The sequence below is a fragment of the Saccostrea echinata genome, unplaced genomic scaffold, assembly GCF_033153115.1.
Source record: "Saccostrea echinata isolate AGI-Se365-2 ecotype Australia unplaced genomic scaffold, CSIRO_AGI_Sech_v1 ptg000033l, whole genome shotgun sequence".
Lineage (NCBI taxonomy): Eukaryota > Metazoa > Mollusca > Bivalvia > Ostreida > Ostreidae > Saccostrea > Saccostrea echinata.
Window position 1 is genome coordinate 960,609 of NW_026889782.1, and position 22,178 is coordinate 982,786.

At 33.4% G+C, this 22,178-nt stretch overlaps 1 protein-coding gene across 1 annotated transcript; it reads left to right on the plus strand.

Moving 5' to 3' along the window:
- The first annotated feature begins 2,732 nt into the window (after window positions 1-2,732).
- Window positions 2,733-21,712, plus strand: LOC133199072 (multiple epidermal growth factor-like domains protein 11). Its single transcript, XM_061334958.1, has 5 exons — window positions 2,733-3,000; window positions 6,110-6,361; window positions 6,471-6,608; window positions 6,917-7,054; window positions 21,531-21,712. Exons 1-5 carry the CDS (start codon window positions 2,733-2,735, stop codon window positions 21,710-21,712), a joined length of 978 nt encoding a protein of 325 aa, XP_061190942.1.
- Window positions 21,713-22,178: the final 466 nt, after the last annotated feature.

Here is a 22,178-nt window from a genome sequence, read left to right on the forward strand (position 1 = left end):
TAGAGGAAGTCGATATATGAATTGAAATAATTATTGTTTATTAATAAAACGTTGATATATCTTAATGTCGACTTGAAGGCCACAGTAAGTGTTTTCTTCTCACGTATCTCTAAGTTTTTGAATAAATTCTGCTCCATAGGAATATGAAAACCGATCGGGTAATAAAAGGGCACAATCATATAATAAAACAGGTATTTCTGTTTTTCCAGTACATACAATGATTTAATCACCCTCGAAGTACAATATTGTACATGTGGCTAAATCATCGTATTGATCTCCAAAACAGTAAGGATTATACATGGATATGTATTACCTATATAAACAGTTGCTCTGCTGTTCTTTGAGCTCCGGCTAGGAGAAATGTATAGTTTGATTTTAAAGCATATAAAGTTACTTTCTAGAGCCCCCTGGTTTTATTTTGAATAATTGTTTTAAATTATGCAGGTAAAAAAAATACATGAACTTTCAAACAAGAGGCCCATGGGCCACATCGCTCACCTGAGCACACTGGCTAGGAAGAAGCAGAAATCAGTTCAGTATTTAAAAGTTTTACGGGGGGAGGGGGCAAACTTAAATTTACACTACCTCAAGATGCTTCAATATCAATATTACTAATCATGGCTTTGCTGTTCTTAAACAGAAGAATTTTAAAGATTTTTTTCTTATGTATTCCTATGTAAAACTCCGATTGCTCATTGTGGCCCACCCTACCCACCGTAAATTTGAACAAATTTGAATCAACACTACCTGAGGATGCTTCTGTAATAATATGATTAATCATGGCTTTGCTGTTCTTGAGCAAAAGATTTTTTCAAGATGATTCCTATATATTCTTATGCAAAACTTTGTCCTGCTGTTGTGCCCTAAGAGGGGTCATTATTTGAACAAGCCTGATTCTACAATACCTAAGGATGCTTCTCTATAAATATGACTAATAATGGCTTAGTTGTTCTTGAGAAGAGGATTTCAAAGATATTTCCTATGTAATGGTATGATCAGGTTCTTACAAGGGATATACAGGGTTTCCTTTTACTCTGTCTGAGTTAATGATTGGAATAATTATTAAGACAGCTCTGTCTGAGAGTATGTCACACAGTACTTAAATTTTCTCTTGTCTGGAGATGGGGACTGGGTAAGGTACTATTTGCATCGTGTTTCTCCCCTAGGTTCCCATTGATAGATAAGAACCAGTTGTCTCAATCTTCTTCAGATTTACTACACCCAGAGCTTAGCAGCAATTCCCTAGGATACTTGCCACAGGTCTTTATAACTTTTATACTTTATTTTGCTCTTAACCTTAAAGTTTTCCATCCTCTATCCTTAAATGTCCATCACATACATAATACTCTGATATTAATTTAAAGCATTTACAGTTGAAAAGGATTTACCAAGAAAAAATTTTAAAAATGTAATTAACTGAGCAGTAAGTCCTTAACAAAGATTGCATTGAAGTCTACGGAGCAAATTTTTTAAAAATAAAAATTCAAATAATATCAATAAATACTGTAAAAATGCACTTAAACACATTAGAAATGGAATGACAATTGAAAACAATTTTTTTAACCAGATAAGTTTCTTAAAATTGATCTTTTTATTAATTAAAAACATAGAGAGATAACTCTTTCCAAAATTCAAGGTCATAAATTAGGACATACCCCACCCTTATATGCTAATAGTAAAAAAATGGGAATTATGTCTAAATATATTGAGTATTCAACACCTACCATCTGTTATGTATTCAATTTCATTGAATCTTTTGCTATAAGGATAGAATACCTTAACTTCTTTATTGCTGATTCATCTTCCAACTTCAACAGCTACCTTCTGAATGCCTGGCTTTCCCAAAGCTTTGCCTTATGTACCCTTAGGCTAGTCCAATCCAATGGTTGTCAGGTCATTCCACTATCTGAAGTCTTCAATGCTTTTTAATCAAATGCCCCTTAACCATTACACCTAAATATTCCTATGTAAACCTTGACCCACTGTTGTGGCCCCGCCCTACCCCCAGACGTCATGATTTGAACAAATTTGAGTCTACACTACCTGAGGATATTTCTATATTAATATAACTAATCATGGTTTTGCTGTTCTCAAGAAGAAGATTTTTAAAGACATTTCTGATATATTCATATGTAAAACTTTGACCCCCTCTTGCAGGGGTTATGATAAGAACTAATTTGAATCTAGAGTACGTAATGAAGCTTTCACATAAGTATCATCTTTTTTTGCTCAGTGGTTCTTGAGAAGAAGATTTTTAAAAGAAGCAACCAAATTTACGAATTCTTTATTATCTCCCCTTGAAAGAGGGCGCGGCACTTCCTGTGAACAAACTTGATTCCCCTTCACTCAAGAATGCTTTGTGGCAAGTTTGGTTGAAATTGGCCCAGTGGTTCTTAAGAAGAAGTCAAAAATGTGAAAATGTTTACAGACGGACACCGGACACTCTTTGATCAGAAAAGCTCACTTGAGCTTTCGGCTCAGGTGAGCTAAAAAGAGAATAAATGTCAGTTATATTACAGCTAATCAAAATATATGAAGCAATTTATGATGTTAAAATTCCAGTGTCAAGAAATATCATCATGCTTTCAACAATGACTCAGATTCTATTTTGTGTGACACCTCTTTGGGCTTTTGGTAAGATTATGTCGCAATGTTCTAATAAATGGTACTTTTAAATATTTTCTAAAAGATTCGATACCAATCAAAATGTACGATGATATATATTCAGAAATATGCCTTACTTAAAGTTTATACTATATTGTTTATTAGAAAATCTTGCCTTAAGGAGACCTACGTGGATGGAGAATATTTTTCCTGGTAAAATTGTAGAGTGGGGAGCCTCAAAGGCAGTGGACGGACGGTATACTGATCGAGGCGGAAAAGGAAACCAATGTACAATATCGGACGACGGGAAGCAAACGGCAACATGGAGAGTAGATCTAGGAAGTATTGTCAGCATCAGTCATATCAAAATCTACCATAGGACTGATAATAAACCTAGTATGTAGTATTGTTCATCTGTTGCCATATAGATTGATACTGAGTGGCAAATTAAAAAGTTCCTATCTTGAAAACTGTAAGAGGATTTATCTGGATAAAGGGTGTCCCCTTTTAGCAGCCGCCCGCCTGCCATTTTCACCATGTTTTTCTCGAGGAAATCCCGGTTAACAAAAAAAAAAAAAGATCTGCCTTTAGGACGCTAGGATCAACAAAGTTTCTGTCAGGTTTATAACCCTATTATATTATAATATTGCACGACAACTGTGTTTCGTATTTGATGTTGCTAAAAAAAGGGGCCTTCATGTATATATATATATGTTACTGGTTTACTATGAAAACCGTTGAGCGGCAATAAAATCAATATGGAGTTAGATGTGACCTTTGTACACATATCAGAAATGTGCATATTACTTTGACTTTCGATTATCCAGAAAATATTATCTCGTAAAATATCATGTTCTCATAAACTACCTTGGGATGAGTAAGAATATTTCCATTGTGATGTGACTGGTCAAAAATAGTGCAATTTTTTTTTCAAAAATGATTGTTGAATGACAAAAATATGTGGCAAGTCATCAGAAAAGTAATGTAAATATAAGGTATAAATTTATTTTTTGAGAATTCAAGAGGTACATGAACTAACGCGCTCCATGAAATACGCCGGCGTGAAGCGTCGTAGTTCATGTCCTTATGAATTCTCAACAATTAAATTCATCTCTTAAAATACCAGCAGTTAAACTTAGTCATTTTTAAAGAGAGAGGGGGGGGGGGGCTAAAATATTGCATATCCTTAAAGTGATGAACTAGTAGAAAGAATAAACAGGAAGATTCTTAACATGCTTACTAAAACAATAAATAAAAGTCAGAAAGATAAGAATAGGAAATTACCATTTGTAATGCTAGCACGTAGGTCATCAATTCAAGAAAGCACCAGAGAATCTCTCTCATTTATGATGTCTGGACTCGAACCCCCTTTTCCCGTTGACTTATAAGTCAGAACTCAAGACAAGAAAATAGTGTCTGATTATGTTCTAGATCTCATGACAAAACTGTGGAATGTGCATGGTGGTGCTCGTGAGAATTTAGTAAAAGCGAGTGACCGTCATAGGAGATATCGAATACTAAATGGCATTTTTCATAATAATTGTTAGGCCATTGTCTACGGATTTTTCCGTTTCCCGATCATGACATGGAGCACACGGCGGGTGGGACCGGTCGGCAGGGGATGCTTAATCCTCCTAGGTACCTGATCCCACTTTTGATGTTTTAGAGGTCCTTGTTTGCCCCGATCTTGATTCGTATTTTTTTTATTGACTTTTGAGCTTGATTACTATCCATTATCTCCATTTTTGATGTTATGACTTAAAGACTAATGACCAGACATTTTCTCAAGGAGATTGAGTTTTACTTATTATTTATGTTTATCCGGATAATTCCTCTATAGTTTTCAACATAAAAACTTATGTTGTGAATTAATTGTACACATATCAGAGATGTCCATATTACTTGAAATTTGAATCGCAGAAGTATCCATTCAGAGCCCTTTCAGTTAACTGAACGCATAATTTTCTCTTGTGTGCTTTATTGAATGAAGTGTGTTAAAACATAAATTCTTATGTATATGCTGTATAGAAAACGTAAAAATGACTTCTTATATAGCAACACGAATACGGACGTAAGGAGCAATGTTGAAAATATTCAGGTAACGACCCTTGCAACTTCATCTTTTAAAGATTTCACACTTTGTCGTCCAACAGGACGTGCGATTTTGTTTTGCATTGTCGTTCAAAAATAATGTATCAGGTCCAGTAAAACTGTATGCACCAAAGTTGGTATCTTGTTCCAAAATCATGCATATCCGGAACATTTATCATAAAAAAAATGCAAAGACCACACATACACATTGTCAAGTGAACACAAACACACATGTATAAATAAACCAAAAGTCTCTTATGAGACTGTAGCTCTACTGGTTGTACTTATAAAGGAAGATAACAGTAGCACTTGGACTTGATTTAACAGCAATATATAGAATAATGATCCTTGGTTTAGTCTCTTTTTGTGACAAGATTTATTGCAATCAGACTAAAACTGTAGGAGGAGTAGCCTTTTAAAACAATTATACAGAAATTTCGATTTAAGTAACCATGGCAACATCATTCAACAAAATCAAAAAACAATAACATCAATTATGTATCTAAGTGTAGTCTACTTGTATGCCACGTCATACTGAAATCAGACAAAAAGTGTAGGAGGAATAGCGTTTTGAAAGTATTTCAAGAAAATTTCTATTTTTAATAACCATAACAACACCGTTCATCGAAATCCAAAACTGATACAGAGAATTATGTATCTTAGTGTAGTTTACTTGTGTGCTAAGTAATACTAAAATCAGACCAAAACTGTAGGAGTAGCATTTTGAAGGATTTCAAGGACATTTCAATTTTTAGTAGCCATAGCAACAACGTTCATCAAAATCAAAAGTCGATATAAAGAATTATTATCTTAATGTAGTCGAATTCTTTGCCAAGTAATACTGAAATCGAACAAAAACTTTAGGAGGAGTAGCGTTTTGAAAGTATTTCATAGAAAATTCTATTTTTATTAACCATGGCAACACCGTTCATTGAAATCAAAAACCGATATACAGAATTATGTATCTTAGTATAGTCTACTTATGTGCTAAGTTATATTGATATCAGACCAAAGCTGTAGGAGGAGTAGCATTTTGAAAGTATTTCCCAGAAATCGCTATTTTTAGTAGCCATGGCAACACCGTTCATTGCAATCAAAAACCGATATACAGAATTATGTATCTTAGTGTAGTCTATTTATGTGCCAAGTTATATTGAAATCAGACCAAACTGTAGGAGGAGTAGCGTTTTGAGAAATTGTTTACAAACGGACGGACGGACGGACGACGGACACCTTACTATCGCATAAGCTTTTCTGGTCTCTGACCAGTAGAGCTAAAAATGTGACAAAGAAATAAATAAATGGGCAGACTGACACAAATGTTCCATTTCCATATCCTGGTAGCGCTCCTTAAGACCGAGAGGAAACGCGATTAAAGAATATAGATTGTTATTATTTTCTTCATTCGTTTTAGGCCCAACTGTTTACGTAAGACGATTTGCAGGATTTTTCCTTTATGTTTCAAACACTACATTAAAAGAGGACGGTCATGTTTGTTTCCACGCGATACAGAGAGTGAATGGTACACCAGTGGAGGACCAAACGATTTATTGTTCTGTTCAAGGACGATATGTAATATTCTACAATGAGCGAAGGCCGGATGTGACGTATCCAAGTTACTATACACCATATGCATATACTGATTTGTGTGAATTGGAGGTTTATGGTAAGAATGCGTATATACAAAAATCTTCAATATCAGTAAAGCTCATTAGACTATAGTTTTAAAAAAAAAATGTTTTAAATTAAACAATTAAATTATCATCATTGAAAAGGATGTCGTGACCCAAGATATTACGGAGACAATTGCGACCAATCATGTCCAGCAGCATGTCAAGAGCGGAGGTGTGATGTCATTACAGGCGACTGTTTGGGTTGTATAAGTGGATATCAAGGCTTAAAATGTCGTCAAGGTATGTTAAGATATCTTATAATGCTTGGAAATATATCCAAACATGTCATCTTTGATATGAAATATCGGAGATTTTATTTCTAAAAAAGTTTCATGGAAAGATGAAAATTCCACAGTACATTTTCAGTGTTAAGTAGGTCAAAGTAAATCAAATTAAATTTTCAAAGTATTTGGATAAGTACATTACATCTTACTGCAATAAACAATAGTTAACTATGATATGCAAGAGTTGGATAAGTTTTTCAATCATTTATCTGTTGTTGTTGTACACAGGTTGTTCTGCATTGAATGAAGTTATTGTTATTTCAGTGTGCAATGAGCAAACGTATGGACCACAATGCGCTTTGTCCTGCGGAAACTGTAGATGTGGGTATACCTGTCACCATATTAATGGAACCTGTCTGAACGGATGTGACGAGGGAGTGGAGGGAGAGAAATGTCAGAATGGTAAACCTTTTCTAAGCCTTGCAAAATATATAAGCCTATAATGTTGATTACTTTATTTTCATTAATACCTATAAATGTAAAAAATGTATTGCCACCTTTAAAAAAATTGTTTGGTTGCCCTCTCCCGACCAACTGGCTAAAAAGGGCCCGACTCAAAACTTATTTTAAACTCCAGGAAGCAATTATTTTTTATGTATTTTGGAAAAACGATTTTAAAAATTCATCATTGAAATTTTCTGAGAAAAAAAACTTCTCATCTACCTACCGACCCAATTTTTTCTTTCTGGGTCGGGAGAGGGCAAATAAACATTTTAAAGTTGACCCAATCTGAACTTTGATGTTGGAGGCACGCGATCCAGTTACATGTCGCCCGATGTAAACAATACACCTTTCAGTCGATGGGGTTGTCCCTAAGTGACCCAAGTATGGAATGTCAGAAAATATTCTGTCAGTGAAATTTCGGTAGCCATTACGTCCACTGAATCATCTTAAATCGAGTTATATTTCAGTGGCTTTCCGGTTATATATTATTATTTTGCTTTTAAATTTTTAAAGTTTTTTTTAGCTCTACAGGTTACAGACCAGTACATTGTCTGTCTGTAAACAATTTTTCAAAATACTACTCCTCCTACAGTTTTAGTTCGATTAATAATAATAATTTATAATTTGGCACACAAGTAGACTACTCTGAGATACATAATACTTAGTATCGTGATTACTTCACAGTTATCTTACAGTGCCTGAAACGTTCTACTTTCCCATTTTCCGTTCGCTCACCGTGCGTTCACCGTTCGTTCACCGTTCGCTCTCCGTTCACAGTTTTGCGTTCTGCGTTCACCGTGCGCTCGCGTTCACCGTTCACAAAGCGTTCACCGTTCGCTCTCCGTTCGTTCACTTTGCGTTCAGCGTTCACTTATTGTTCAGTCATCACTGTCATTCGGAACTCTGAAGTGAAAGGACTTATCTTTTTTTGTAAGTAAGGATTTACGGGATTTGAAATTTAATAATTCACATATCGTGTTCAAAGGATCATTATTTTATTGGAATAATAATATGTACAATATGTTTTATTATTCTAACTAAGCTGTTAGGTTTCACACCTGCACAGTGTCCCTTTCTCATAATAAGGGGGGTCTTAATCATATTGAATGGCAAACATATAAAGTTAGTGTAAAGAAAGGATTTTTTTCTCTCTAACAATAGACTTTATATATGCGTTGTAGTGTATTGCATTTAAAAAAAAATAGTTTTTAACTACACTATCAGTTTAATTCGCTCCAAAGATATTTAATTAACTCGATATCCGCAGTACTATTTATATTTCTCAGAACTAGTTCTAATAATTTATTTCTATAATAATTGAAAAAAAAAGTGTTAGTAATAAATACTTTCGTAATTTTGCTGCAGTTGGTAAATTAATTGACATAGATTATTATCCCTCCATTAACGATTCGTCGTCTTTATCAGAACAACAAAATGTTGCAGTGCTTGAAGTACCCGTATATTACCCGTATTTAAATTTGAGCCGTCCCATGCGAAAAGGGCCCTTATGTATTTTGACGTCATAATGAGAAAAACGCCGGTAAAGATAACGTCATAAAATGCAAGTTGCGTATGTTACATATTTTTCCAACTTTTTACCTGAGCGCTACCAACTTATTTTCATTGTGCGTATATATCATTTAGAGTCAATAAAATATCAGGGAAAAAGAAAATATGAATTTTTAGAGCTAAGTTCCATATAAATGGACATTTCCAATATTGAATATTAAATTTTGTTGATATAATTAGGTTTAGTTTTTCTTATCCAATTTTTAATACATTGAAAGCAATTGTACATGTACACAATCGAAATATACGTCTGCATGTACACATCCTTTTTAACACAAATACATAGTAACCGAATTAAAATAATTAACAATAAATGGATAAAAAATTCTTAAACCGTTCCCAGCATTTAGGTTTATATATGCGATTAAAATTTTGTTCAGCTCTACATGTAGCAAATGACGAAGTTTGAAAAGATTGATTCTTTGTAACGCATTAAATTTAATGAAGAAAACATCTGATTTTTTTTCAAAACAACAGTTATTATGTGTGTATAAATGCGATTGACGATCTGTCTCGTCACGGTGATTTGCAGGTCAATGTGTTTGTTGTCTCATTCAAGTAAAGAATCGGTTTTTACTGTTTACGGAGACAGCCTAGCTTGTGGTTGAACAAGACTAATGTGTTTGCTACGATATATATTTCTTGAAATTTGAGAATAAAATCTAGTATCATTTGTTAAAAGTCTTGGACCAGGAGGAAAAAAATGAGAAAAAAGTAAATGCTGCAACCCCCCCCCCCCAAAAAAAAAAAATGACCAGATTTTCTTTATGCATTATATGGGAAGATTTGAGTTTGCTATTAAAAAAAAAAGGGGGGGGGGGGTAGAGGTGGGTGCAATTGGCCATTCAGTAAACATCTTCATTCTATATCATTCAATTACCAGTGAAACATTATGTATGGACACCCCTGGGTCAATATAATACTGGAAATTAAATCTGAAAGATTGAATATAGATTTATTTCTCTGTAATATTGCATCTGATTATTATTTTAATTTCTTCCAAAGATGCAGTGTTTGTCAGAATTAAAGGTTACGAAAATAAATACTTTTTTGTGTAGGAAGGTTTGCGATAAGTTCTGTTTAATCTTTAATTGATAAATGGGAAGAAAGACTTCTTATTTTTTTTAATGAATCATATTTGGTCATTTCTTTTGGCATGTATGTAACAATGTTTTTCAGAAAAAGGGGGGGGGCTTAAAATGACAAGTTAAAAATACCCCCCCCCCCCAAAAAAAAAACAAAACAAAACAAAACAAAGAAAGAAAAACAATGTATTTCGGTAGGGGGTTAATCCCTTTTCGAAAAAAAAGGAGCTAAAATGGCAGTGCTCAGCAATGTCGGTGAAACAACCAGAGGTTACTCAGTAGATAGATACAAGAATATCCAATGCGTACAAAATTTATCAGACCTCGGGACAAGGGGCGGTTCACAAATACTAGTACAACAAGTCAAAATTTTACGAGCTTGAAACGACAAGTTGTTAGTGTCAGCGAAGAAAATATGATTTCTTTTTAAATCTGAGATAAACACTTCTATCACCGTGCAAAATCAACTCTTAAAATAAATCTTAGTTTGAATATTATGTCATTTTATTATTCAATTCGCTAATTGTTGTCAAAGAACTCTGTTATATACCAGTATCTAATTAAAATTGTATGTGTCCGGAGGCCTGACGAATTTACTGGCCACTTCCGTCTGTGTCCCCGCATGTATTTCTTGAAAGTTAAAATTGCCGTCCATCGTTAAAAGCTTTCATAAACTCGGAAACTGATTTACTCATTACTTTGGATTTATACATGTAATATGTGATTTCGGGAAGAGTCCTAAGAATGCGGAACTACTACTTCCGGCCCGCAGCGCCACTCATTTCACTGCCAACGTTCCCTCTTTCCCGATCAACGACATATCTTATTAGACCCAAACTAAGCGGTCATACCTCCACAAAATTTGAGAACAACAAAATGAATGGAAGAATATGTAGGCTTAAGTTTAGTATTTTTTTTTCTTCAAACGAAATTTAGTGAAAAGGGGGGGGGGAGGTTTACATGATGAATCAATATGACAAAAAAAAAAACAAACTTCAAACTTCAAAATATATTCTGAACTTAAAATGATCGTATAAGGATATGATGATGATATGAAAATTATATCCTCATCCTCAATTTTTATGAGATTACATGTTCACTGTAAGACATACAAATATTGGCCCGCTTATAACTCGGTACAGTGCAAATAGGCGGTGCAAATATTGTGACGGTTTACGCCAATATTACAGGGAATATGACCAACTTTAAAATAATGTTTGTATGCCCTCTCCCGACTAAGGAAAAAAAATTTGGTCGGTAGGTAGGTGAGAATTTTTTTCCCCCCAGAAAATTTTGATATCAACGCTGAATTTTCAAAATCTATTTTCTGAAATGCAATAAAAAATGCTTCCGCCAGTTAGAAAGAGTTTTGAGTCGGGCCATTTTTAGCTGGCGGAGAGGGCAATCAACCAATCTTGACAAATGGTCTAATATGTACAATTAATATCGTAAGAAACATACATTACCCATGTAAAGGGGGGGGGGGGAGGGATTGTCTCGGCACTTATTATTTGCGTGTGTCAATATTTACCAATGTAGGACAATGAATACATATATATGTTCAGTATCGTAGGTACATACTGCCCCCCCCCCCTTCCCGAAACTTCATTTATTTTGTCAGAAAACCTCCTCAAACTTCATTCTTTAACTTGTCAGAAAATTTTAACTGGATTGTGATACTGCAGATCCTCCCCCCCTCCCCCTCTTGCCGATCAATTTTCTGTATCCGCCCTTCAAGCATTCTTTCATAAATTCATCTAGGTCATGAACAAAACAACAAAAATTATATCCTTATGATGAAAAATTATCAAACAACGAACTCTATAATTACAAGGAAGACGCAATATTATCAGTCTTATCTTACGGATTCTTTTTAAAATGTTAAACAAAATATTTCATAAACTACAAATAAATAAAATACAAGTCTGTAAAACATCTGAACAAATTTCTTTTATTTGTTTGTTTTTTATTTAAATATTTACTTTTCTCTGAACCGTATATCAGAGCAATATTCACGTCTACAGTGTAACATGACGTCGCGAGTGTATAACGTTATCATTTTCGAAACAAAAAAAAGCATACCGGGTATTTACCGATATAAAACCATTATCTGTGTTTTATTTATGAGAAAACTTAAATAATTTTTTTATCGGATTTTTTAAATCATGTGTGTTACAACTGACCGAAATGGACATTTATGTGACATGCAAAAATGTCGACACTCTTAAAATGTACATGTAACTTACGTCTAATATAGAGTTCAAAACACCTCTTCTTTATAAAATTAAACAAATAACAATGAAACGGTTTCGACAACTAGTATATAATTTAGATATACTTTAACGAAAACAACTATATCAAATATTGCATGTAAAATAAAGGCAGGACATTTATTCATAAATTTTTCATGTATATTTTCGTGTGATAAAGTAATGTTTTTTCAATCAGATACATATTTCAAATATTTCTGAGGGATATAAAAGTGTCAGTTTGAACGTCATTTTTCAACGTCATTTTTCGAGGTAATTTTAACATTTTCTTAACCTTTGATTCCCTGTATCTCGGTAATTATTCTGAATATTTGAACCAAACTTTATATTTGGTTATTTTACACTATAATCTATCATAATCCATTGAAAAGTCAATTTTGAAAATTTTTATCTTAAGTGCCCTTTTCGCATGGGACGGCTCATTTAATTTTTCAGCATCGTTCTACATAGGTACATACTAATAACAACATTTATTTTCCAGAGTAATTTTATAAATAACCTATCAGCTAAGTTAGAGTAATAATAAAACGTATTGTAGATTTTTCCCCCATGAAATATTGATCCTTTAAACACGATATGTTAATTATTAAATTTCAAATCCTTACTTACAGTACAAAAAAGATAAGTCCTTTGAGTTCCGAATGGCAGTGAAGACTGAACGATAAGTGAACGCTGAACGCAAAGTGAACGAACGGAGAGCGAACGCTGAACGCTTTGTGAAGGCTGAACGCGAGCGCACGGTGAACGCAGAAGGCAAAACTGTGAACGGAGACCGCACGCTGAACGAAGGGTGAACGCACGCTGAACGAACGGTGAGCGAACGGAAAAATGGGAAAGTAGAACGTTTCAGGGACTGTACCTATGTAGAACGATGCTGAAAAATTAAATTTAAATACGGGCAATATAGGGGTACTTCAACATTTTGCTGTTATATTAAAGACAAGTCGTTAATGGAGAGATAATAATCTATGTCAATTAATTTAGCAACTGCAGGAAAATTAGAAAGTATTTATCACTAACACATTTTTTTTTTAATTATTATAGAAATACATTATTAGAACTACTTCTAAGAATTATAAATAGTACTGCGGATATCCAGTTAATTAAATATCTTTATAGCGAATTAAATTGATAGTGTGGTTAAAAAATATTTATTTAAATGTAATATACTACAATTCATATATAAATTCTACTGTTAGAGAGAAAAAAATCCTTTCTTCACAATTACGTTGTGTTTGCCATTCAATATGATTAACCCCCCTCCCCCTTTTTCATGTAGATAGGTCACTTTGTCAGTATTTCCAGTATATTTTAAATTAATATTTAAAAAGAAGTTAACGGGTTTTGTAGCAAAAAATTTCAGTCGCAGAACAAACATGCATCTAAAAAAGTCATTAAACATTAGTAGTTCAAAATATACACGCGCCGACGGTGGTATTTTAAATTGGCCAGGGAGTATGTTTCAAATTCATTCGAAGTGTTTATGCCCAATGTATTTTATTTATTTATTTATTTTAAAAATTTCAATCAGATCTACAAATGATAAAACTTCTTGGAAATACAACAGTGTAGCACTTCGACTTTGGTGTGACGAAACTTTCACACCTGCACAGGGTCGAATGATTTTGATTGACAGGACAAGCACGTGGACTTCGTGTGAACTTGAAGCAGGAAAATAAACACCGATTATGACTGTCAAACAAACTGAATTTGTTGATAAATAAAAAGGTTACTTTCACTGCCTGATATATTTAGATAAAAATTAAGAATTTTTGTTTATACAGGTACATGTTCATGCATTTGTGGAAAGGGGGGTTAAAACGGAATCTTTCTGTCTCTCTCTCTCTCTCTCATTTGTCCGTTTAAACAAAACTATGACACCTATTACTTAAATACCAAGCTGAAATTTTAATCTATAACAGATAATATGAATGCTTTTTTGTATCACCTTGTCCGAGTATAATCACGGGGAATTGTTTATAGATACATGTAGATGTCTGCTGCATAAATCATCATTAAAAAAAATGAAAAGACACATAAATATATTATTGCATTAATTTTTTCATATACTAGTGTATATATGCAATACGTCCACAGACTAGGAAAATATTTTTTTTTAATTTTTTTTTCTTCATTTTTTACACGGAATTGCCTTGACACGGAAATACACGTATGGTTGTTACAACCGTTGTAATTCTTTCTATAAGTCAGTAATGTACTCTTCGAAAATCATAATTTGTAATGTTTTTTTTAATATCAAATAAGAATAAATATATCTATTTTACAACTAGTATAATTTATCTTTTAAACTACAGCGTTCGGTAACAATGACAATGTTTTACAGCGATAAAAATCGTGTGATGAAACAGCTATATTTAACTTCATTCATATGTGCAGAAAATATTGTAAGAAACTTAATTAATAGTTTTACTAAATGTGCATGTTTCATCTTTCTTATGACAATTTTTGAATATTTATTTATTCTCCTATTCTCTTATTAGAATACAATAGAATAGATACAATGCATGGAAAAGATCAGAGGCATTCCGAATAAATCGTTCTTCCTGCGTTCACCGTTCACTATGCGCTCGCGTTCGCGCTCCGTTCGCGTTCTGCGTTCGCTCACCGTTCAGCGTTCACCTACCGTTCACCAAGTTGCGTTCAGCGTTCACACATCGTTCACTCACCGTTCGCTCTGCGTTCGATCAGCGTTCGCTCACCGTTTATGTGGGAAAGTAAAACGTTTCAGGGACTGTACTTGATGCCGCTCTTTTGCGGCGAAGTCGAGGAAACTCTAAATCTCGCTAGATTTCCTGGGCATGAATTACTTTTGCTTGTGACAATTGAAAGATTCGAACAATTAGTATGCCGAAAGTACAATGTATTGCAAAGGGTTGAACTTCAAATAGCAGGTTGTCTGATTTGGAACGTTTAGCGGTTTTTATCAGCTTCCAAAAGTAACGATTATCAGAAAGAAATGCTTAAATTTAATTATAGAAGAGTCGGCTTAGTGAAAAAGTATCAATAAAAATGTAACACATGAGGACTAGGTTCTCTGAAAAATTTATAAGCGTAGTTAAGCGAATGTTCCGCAACATATTTCACCAGGACTTCTTTTATATCTGCCCTTTAAGAATCCAAAATGCTCGATCTCGCGTTGTATCCAACAGCACATTTATATCAGTTTTTGATTTCGATGATTGGTGTTGGCTTGGTTACCAAAAATAGAAATTTCAGTCTTCTACTCCTCCTATATTTTGGTCTTATTTCAGTATAACTTGGCAACAAGTAGACTACACTAAGATACATACCTATACATATCGGTTTTTGATTTCGATAAACCGTGTTGCCATGGTTACTAAATATAGAAATTTATGTGAAATACTTTCAAAAGGCTACTCCTTTTCGCATGTGAGTTAAGGCTAGGTATAGGCGTTTCTATGCAAATGAGGTAACAAAAAGATAAGAGGTATATTTATTATTCAGAGAAAGTTTTGATTTATTTTTTAATGCATACTTAGTACCCACGATATATTATAGGCAGTGCATATTATGACGTCATATTATGACGTCATTGTTCTTACCTACTGGAGATAATAAAACACATCAACAAAACAGCTTCAGCGCAAGATATTACCCTATTTAATTTTATATAAAAATTGTATAATGCTAAGAAGAATATTCTATAGATTAATAAAACTGCTGCACAAATCCTAGGCATTTTCTCATTTGATCAGAATTTGAGGAAACTTATACCGGACTGTATATTTTTTCCCAGATTCAACTTAAAACTTTATAAATAGAAATTATATTACTGAGCTGCTGCTATTTGTGCAGCAATACAAGCAATCTTTGGAATATTTTGTTTCTAAACATACCTTGTTTCAGTAAAATAAAATAGAGGATGCCCTTGCGCCGAAGCATTTTTGTTGATGTCGTTTAAAATCTTTTGTAGTAAAGAATGACGTCATAATATGACGTCATAAAGTGTACTGGCTATCTCACGTCCTGGGTACCAATTATATATTAGACAATAAGTTTTAACTTTCTCTGTTTAATAGATATACAGTACCAACCAGACCCAACCTGACACAAAGCAGTCCCGGGGACTGCTTTCTGGGACTGCTAAAGCAGTCCCACAGCGGTCCCAGCAGTCCTAGTGGGCGGGGTTAATTAATTTTATGGGCGGAGCTTAATCAGAATGAGATTACCAATAAACAATGTAACTATAAAAGGCATTTCTTTCTGAGTGAATCAACAAATATTTACAATTCTTACGCGACAGTCATTTCTAAACTGTTAAGAAAATCACAGTACGCGTATAGAAACAATAAATAATAATTGAATGAAGAAGACGTTCACACCTATTAAAAACATGAATATTTAAACACAAATATTTGGTATTATATTAAATTTTCGCCAAAATAAATTAGTTTCTTTTCATTTTCTGTGATTGATATAATTGGTTTTCATATTTATTATTATTATTTTTTTTTTGTATATAAATTAAACTTGAATTGTTTATTTTCTACCAGAATTAGCTTTAAATAGATCTTATAATTATAGAGCAAGACCGATTCGCATACTATACTCTGAATGCATTTTTAGTATTTAGAAAGTATTGGAGCTTTTGAACGAGAGCTATTGGAGCTATTGCCGAGTATTATATTTCAGTCATGATTATTTTCAATGACTTGCCAATTTAATTATTGTTAGGTTCTCAGTTTTAAGTGTTTTAATATATTAATGTTCGAGTGTACATATGGACAAATGGAACCCTCAGATTATGTTCAAAATTAATTAATCCCGAAATAAATTTTATTATACACAATTATTTAAACAAAGATTTTTTGCAGTACATAGATTGAAATAAGTGTCATTGTTGACTAGCGTGTTCAGTGATGTGTAACACTGATACCCAAATAACATGTATTGACATTTTGCTAATTATGCCCAAAGGCGATTGAAACCTCAGGTGTTGACACCATTGTGTACAATTGTATTGCTTTTTTTTAATCGGTCAGGTAAACACAAACAAAACAAATAAGAAATCAGTCACAATTCCCACAGTCACAATATTTTTCAAATGTTTATTTTTTTTTAAATAAATGTACTCTTGTTTATAAATTAAAAACTAATTCATAAATAAATCTCCAAATAATTGTTCACATTGTTTATGGGACAGAAGAATGGTGGAATAATTTTATTTCATGGTCATTTAATAAATTATTAGGTTTTATTTGAGGGCAGTAAAAAATAACATGGAGTGCTCATTTTTAAGCACGGTATTAGCTTTTTCAATTAAGAAAAAAATCTAGTACAGTACATTCCATCTGAATATCTTACTGAAATGACACTTGAAGAGAGTTTGTTTGTTGTTTTAGATAGTGCTAATGCAAACTTTGAGTACAGAATTTGACAGCATTAATTTATTAAATAGGCCTAGATATTTTTTTTTCAAACACTTGTATTTTCAAACACCTGTGTTGAAGTTTAATTTAAGGGATAAAAACCATTCCCTGGCTTCCCTTTTTAACTACTTTGAATTTTTAAAATTAATTCTAGACAATTGTGTAAATTTACAGCCCCTGAAGACATTTAGTAATTACATGTATAACTATCTTTACTTATTTAATTTTTGTAAGAAATACTTGTTATTTTTATTTTTTTTTTTATCTTAAACAACTCTCTGCTGAAAGTAAACAAAACAACAACAGGGAGCCTGCAAATTCAGAATACACAAGGGGCGGAGCTATCATGTCACTCAAAACTTTTTTCACGCATGAATGAACAAAGCAGTCCCTGGGACTGCTTGGTCTGCTTTCTAGAGCAGTCCCACAGCAGTCCCGGGGACTGCTTTCTGGGACTGCTTAAGTGTCAGGTTGGGTCTGATTGGTACTGTAGTTCTTAGGCATTTTAATTTAGTTTATTTGCATAGAAATGCCTATACCTAGCCTTAACTCACCTGCGTTATAGTTTAATCTGATTTCAAATTGAATATAACATGGTACACCAGTAGACTACACTAAGATACTTCTTTCCTTTTATTTGTTTTTGATTTCAATGAATGGTGTTGCCATCGTTACTAAAAACAGAAATTTCTTCGAAATTCTTTCACAACGCACCTCCTCCTACAGTTTTGGTCTAACTTTTAATATAACTTAGCATGCAAAGTACGCTACACTAAGATACATAATTCCGTTACTTTATTCTTTTTTACTTTAATGAGCAGTATTGCCATGGTAATTAAAAATGGAAAGTTCTGTAAAATTCATTCAAAAAGCTACTCCTCTAATAGTTTTATTGATTGCAATAAATCTTGCCACAAAAAGAAACCAAACCAAGAATCATTATTCCACTTTAATTGCTGTCCAAGTTCTACTTTTTTCATCTTTTAATTTTAGTACAAAACCGTTGAGCTACAGTCTCATCAGAGACTTCTGTTTTTTTTTATTCTTTGACTTTGTTCGGATGCAAGACTAGTGAAAAATAGATTGAACACCTTAATTAGTAATAAGCTGAATCAAAGGTTCAAGTAAGCAATTCTGATTGATTGTATGTTGTGTTTCGTCCCATTCGAGAATTTTTCACTCATATAGAGACGTCACCATATACCGGTAAAGGGCTTCAAATTTTGACCTTTACTCGTCACTTAAGGCCATTGAGCAGTGACGGGTCTTTATCGTACCAACGCCTGTCGTGACACGGGGCCTCGGTTTTTAAGGTCTCATCCGAAGGACCCGCAACTTTTACTTCAAAGTGCCGAGCGCATGGCGAAAGAGCAGTTGCAGTTTTTATCGACCTAGGTCAGTCGTGGCCGAGATTCGAACTCACGACCTTCCGATCACGGAGCGAGCGCTCTACCGACTGAGCTACCGTGAACGGTCAATTCTGATTGAAGTCCATTACCTATTTAGTGTACAAAAGTAAAACTTTGCTAGTGTAGTAAACCATAGGTAACTTTACCTCTAGACCAGGTAAAACAAAGATTTGTGAACGTTTCCTTGTGGAGCTTCAATTCAGATCTGTTCAAATCATGGCCTTCAAGCATAGGATGGAGCCTTAATTGGGGATTGAAGTTTTACATATGGATACATAAAGAAAATATTTACATTTTCAAATATCTTTGTCCCAAATGAAGCTACAAATGAGGTATCCTCATAAAGGGATTTGTTCAGCACATGACAGAACTATATGCTTTCTCGTTGTGCGTTGCTTAGTAAAACACTTAGCGGGGCCTGCAGAGATTTCTTATTATTGGATTTTTTTTATTTAATTAAGGATCTATTGAAAATGTTTTCATAGGGAAAACCTTTTTTTTACTCAGATACAACAGAGCTGACGCTTGATTTTAATCATGTTGATTTGCAAGCATCCTAAGGTAGTGTTGTGTTTTGTTCACATTTTGACCCTTTTGGGTAGGTGGGAACATGGTAGGGTGATCAGAGGTTTGCATAGAAGTACGAGAGGAAATCTTTTGAAATCTTTCAAACAACAGCTCCACAATTAACAGAAATAATTATAGCTATGCATTTCTCGGTGGTTCAAATTAAACTTTTTTTTTTAATATTAAAGGCGTCAAGAGAGAGAATTGGGCCGCAATATGTAATCAAAGATCTATGGAAACCTTCTCATGAGACATATTAAATCATATTAATATACAAAAATTCCCGAAGTGTGTAGATTAAAGGATATTCTTACCCTATTTATGGACTAAAGGTGTTTTCCCCCCGATTTATGGACTTTCGGATTAGGGTAAGGCTTGGGAAAAAAATCAGAATTTCTCATATGCAAAGAAAGAGGGCGTACAAGGCGAGGAAAATCCCCCGCTCTGGAACAATGTACTTCCCGATTTTCAACTTTCAGCGAAAAGTTATATTTTTCTAAAATGTTTTCAGTAATGCCATCTTCATCATATTTAATTCAATTATTTTATTGAATGACTTCTTGATTGATAATTTGTTTTTAAAGTTGACAGTAAAGCTTTTTAGTAGAAAATGGGTTTAATAGAGCCATAAAAATAATTTTTGAGTATGATTAGGTCAAGTCTTCATTATTCATTAACGTTAAAGTAAATGTAAAATATATTTCATGTTTTAAAAAAAATGAGTCTGAACCCATTCTATATGAAAATCGAACATTCCTGGAAAAAAAATGACGTTTCAACAAACTCGTTTATTTAAACCAAGCTAACACAAAACAAGACAAGCAGGCTTCGTAGCGTAGTGGTTAACGCTTTCAGTCTTACGCCTAACCGTGACCTTTAGAGAGAGAGGTCGAATCATGCGTGATTTTTTTTAACTACCTTAAAAAACATTAGTGAAAAATAAATTATTCAACAAAATGTAGGAAGCAAATGTGTAAAAGATTATATTGACAATATAATTTTTGAAAAATATAACTTTTCAAGAACTTTAGAATTGAAAAATAATCTTCTCTCAGAGCGGGGGATTGTCCACGCCTTGCACGCCCTCACTCTTTACGTAATTCATGTATACGGGCAAAAATATCTTCCTTAGAATAGCAATATTATTTATATGAAGCAACCCCATACAGTGTTTGTTTAAGTTTAATGAAGTCATGGTACTTTTGAACTAGAGTGAGTCATAAATTCGCGTCAGCACATTCAAAATGTTCAAACATATGAAAAATTTCAGGTCAGGGTTACTCATGTTCGCACTTTTGTCAATACGTATGGTAGATGGAATGTTGTAATCGTTAAAATGACAATGTCCTACAGACCTGTTTGAAGGATAGAATGTGTTCTGTGTACAGTACTGACAGGTAGCAAAGCAAAAAGTAAAACAGAAAGTATGAGCGAAAACTAACTCATTTGTATTTAATTTTAACAATCCATAGAGTTCTGAATGACAACAGTGTATGTAAGTTTGAAGCGAGTAGAAAAATTTAGAAAAAGTGTTGAATTCCACAATCAAAAAAAAAAGTTTGTATGATTAATTTTACTGTTACTTTCAATGCAACTTCATTTATGTTCTCCAAAATTGTTTCGGAGCGACTCTGCAATTTTCTTTTACAGTGCGGGTATATGGGAGGCATTCTAGATAACTATGGTCAAGGCCTGTTCTTAGATAGAGTTAAATTATTCTAACTATACCTAAGGGCCCTTATTTGAACATAATGTTCTCAAGATTTTTCAAGCTTTCTATGAAAATCGTCTTGCTATGTATTTTTAAATAAATAACATAGTCTGCTGATTATAAGTCTATAAATATTTGGATTCAAATTTGAAGCTTTGTTGTAATTTTGAAATAATCTAAATCATTTTCAATTAAAACAAAGATTCCGGCATTTATTTCACATGAATTGCCGACATGTAGAAAATAAAAAATCCATAGTATTTATGGTATGATTTCAAAAAAAATATGTTATCAACATGTACCTTGAATTTATTATTAAAGAAAACGTTAGCAAATCGCGTACTCTTTCAGGAAGGTAACAAGCTCAATTTTTCATGCAAATGAATGAAAAAGGAAAAAAATCTCTTCTCAGAATGCCAACCAGGTTATTATGGTAGGGACTGTAAACATGAATGCAGTATTAACTGTGGAGTTACCAGACGATGTGACAGGTTTATTGGGGAGTGTGAGGGAGGCTGTCAGCCGGGATGGAAGGGAGAACAATGTGATACTCGTATGTATCCATTTGATGAATACGACATTTACTGGAGTTGAGATGATAACTTTTTGATTACTTTATTGAAAATTATATTAGATTATATTATTATTATTATATATTAAATTATATCACATTTATTAAAGTAAAAGGATTTTCTCATTCTAAAACAGTACAAGCTTGTAATATATCACATGCAAGGAATACAAGGGAAGATATTCTTATTATATACAATAATTATGAAAACAATCAAAATAAGAGTGTTCGGTGTGCATGTGCTTATTTGCCAAATGTGTAAATTATCTGTAAACTGTCTTTAGAACCACTCAGCAAATTTCAGCTAAATTTGACACAAAAGATCCTTATGTAAAGGGGATTTAAAGATTCAAATCAAGGAGAGAAATTAAGAAATGTGGAAATTTTGGTGGAATCATTTTAAACAAGAGGCCCAAGGGCCTTAACGGTCACCTGAGTATAACACTGTAAAGGGTCCATAGAAGTATAAAACAAAATTAACTAATAGGT

Coding starts and splice junctions, on each gene's coding strand:
- LOC133199072 (XM_061334958.1), top strand. CDS start 2,733: ATGCCTTACTTAAAGTTTATACTATATTGTTTATTAGAAAATCTTGCC. Junction 3,001..6,109: donor TAGGACTGATAATAAACCTA/GTATGTAGTATT, acceptor CATTCGTTTTAG/GCCCAACTGTTTACGTAAGA. Junction 6,362..6,470: donor GTGTGAATTGGAGGTTTATG/GTAAGAATGCGT, acceptor ATCATTGAAAAG/GATGTCGTGACCCAAGATAT.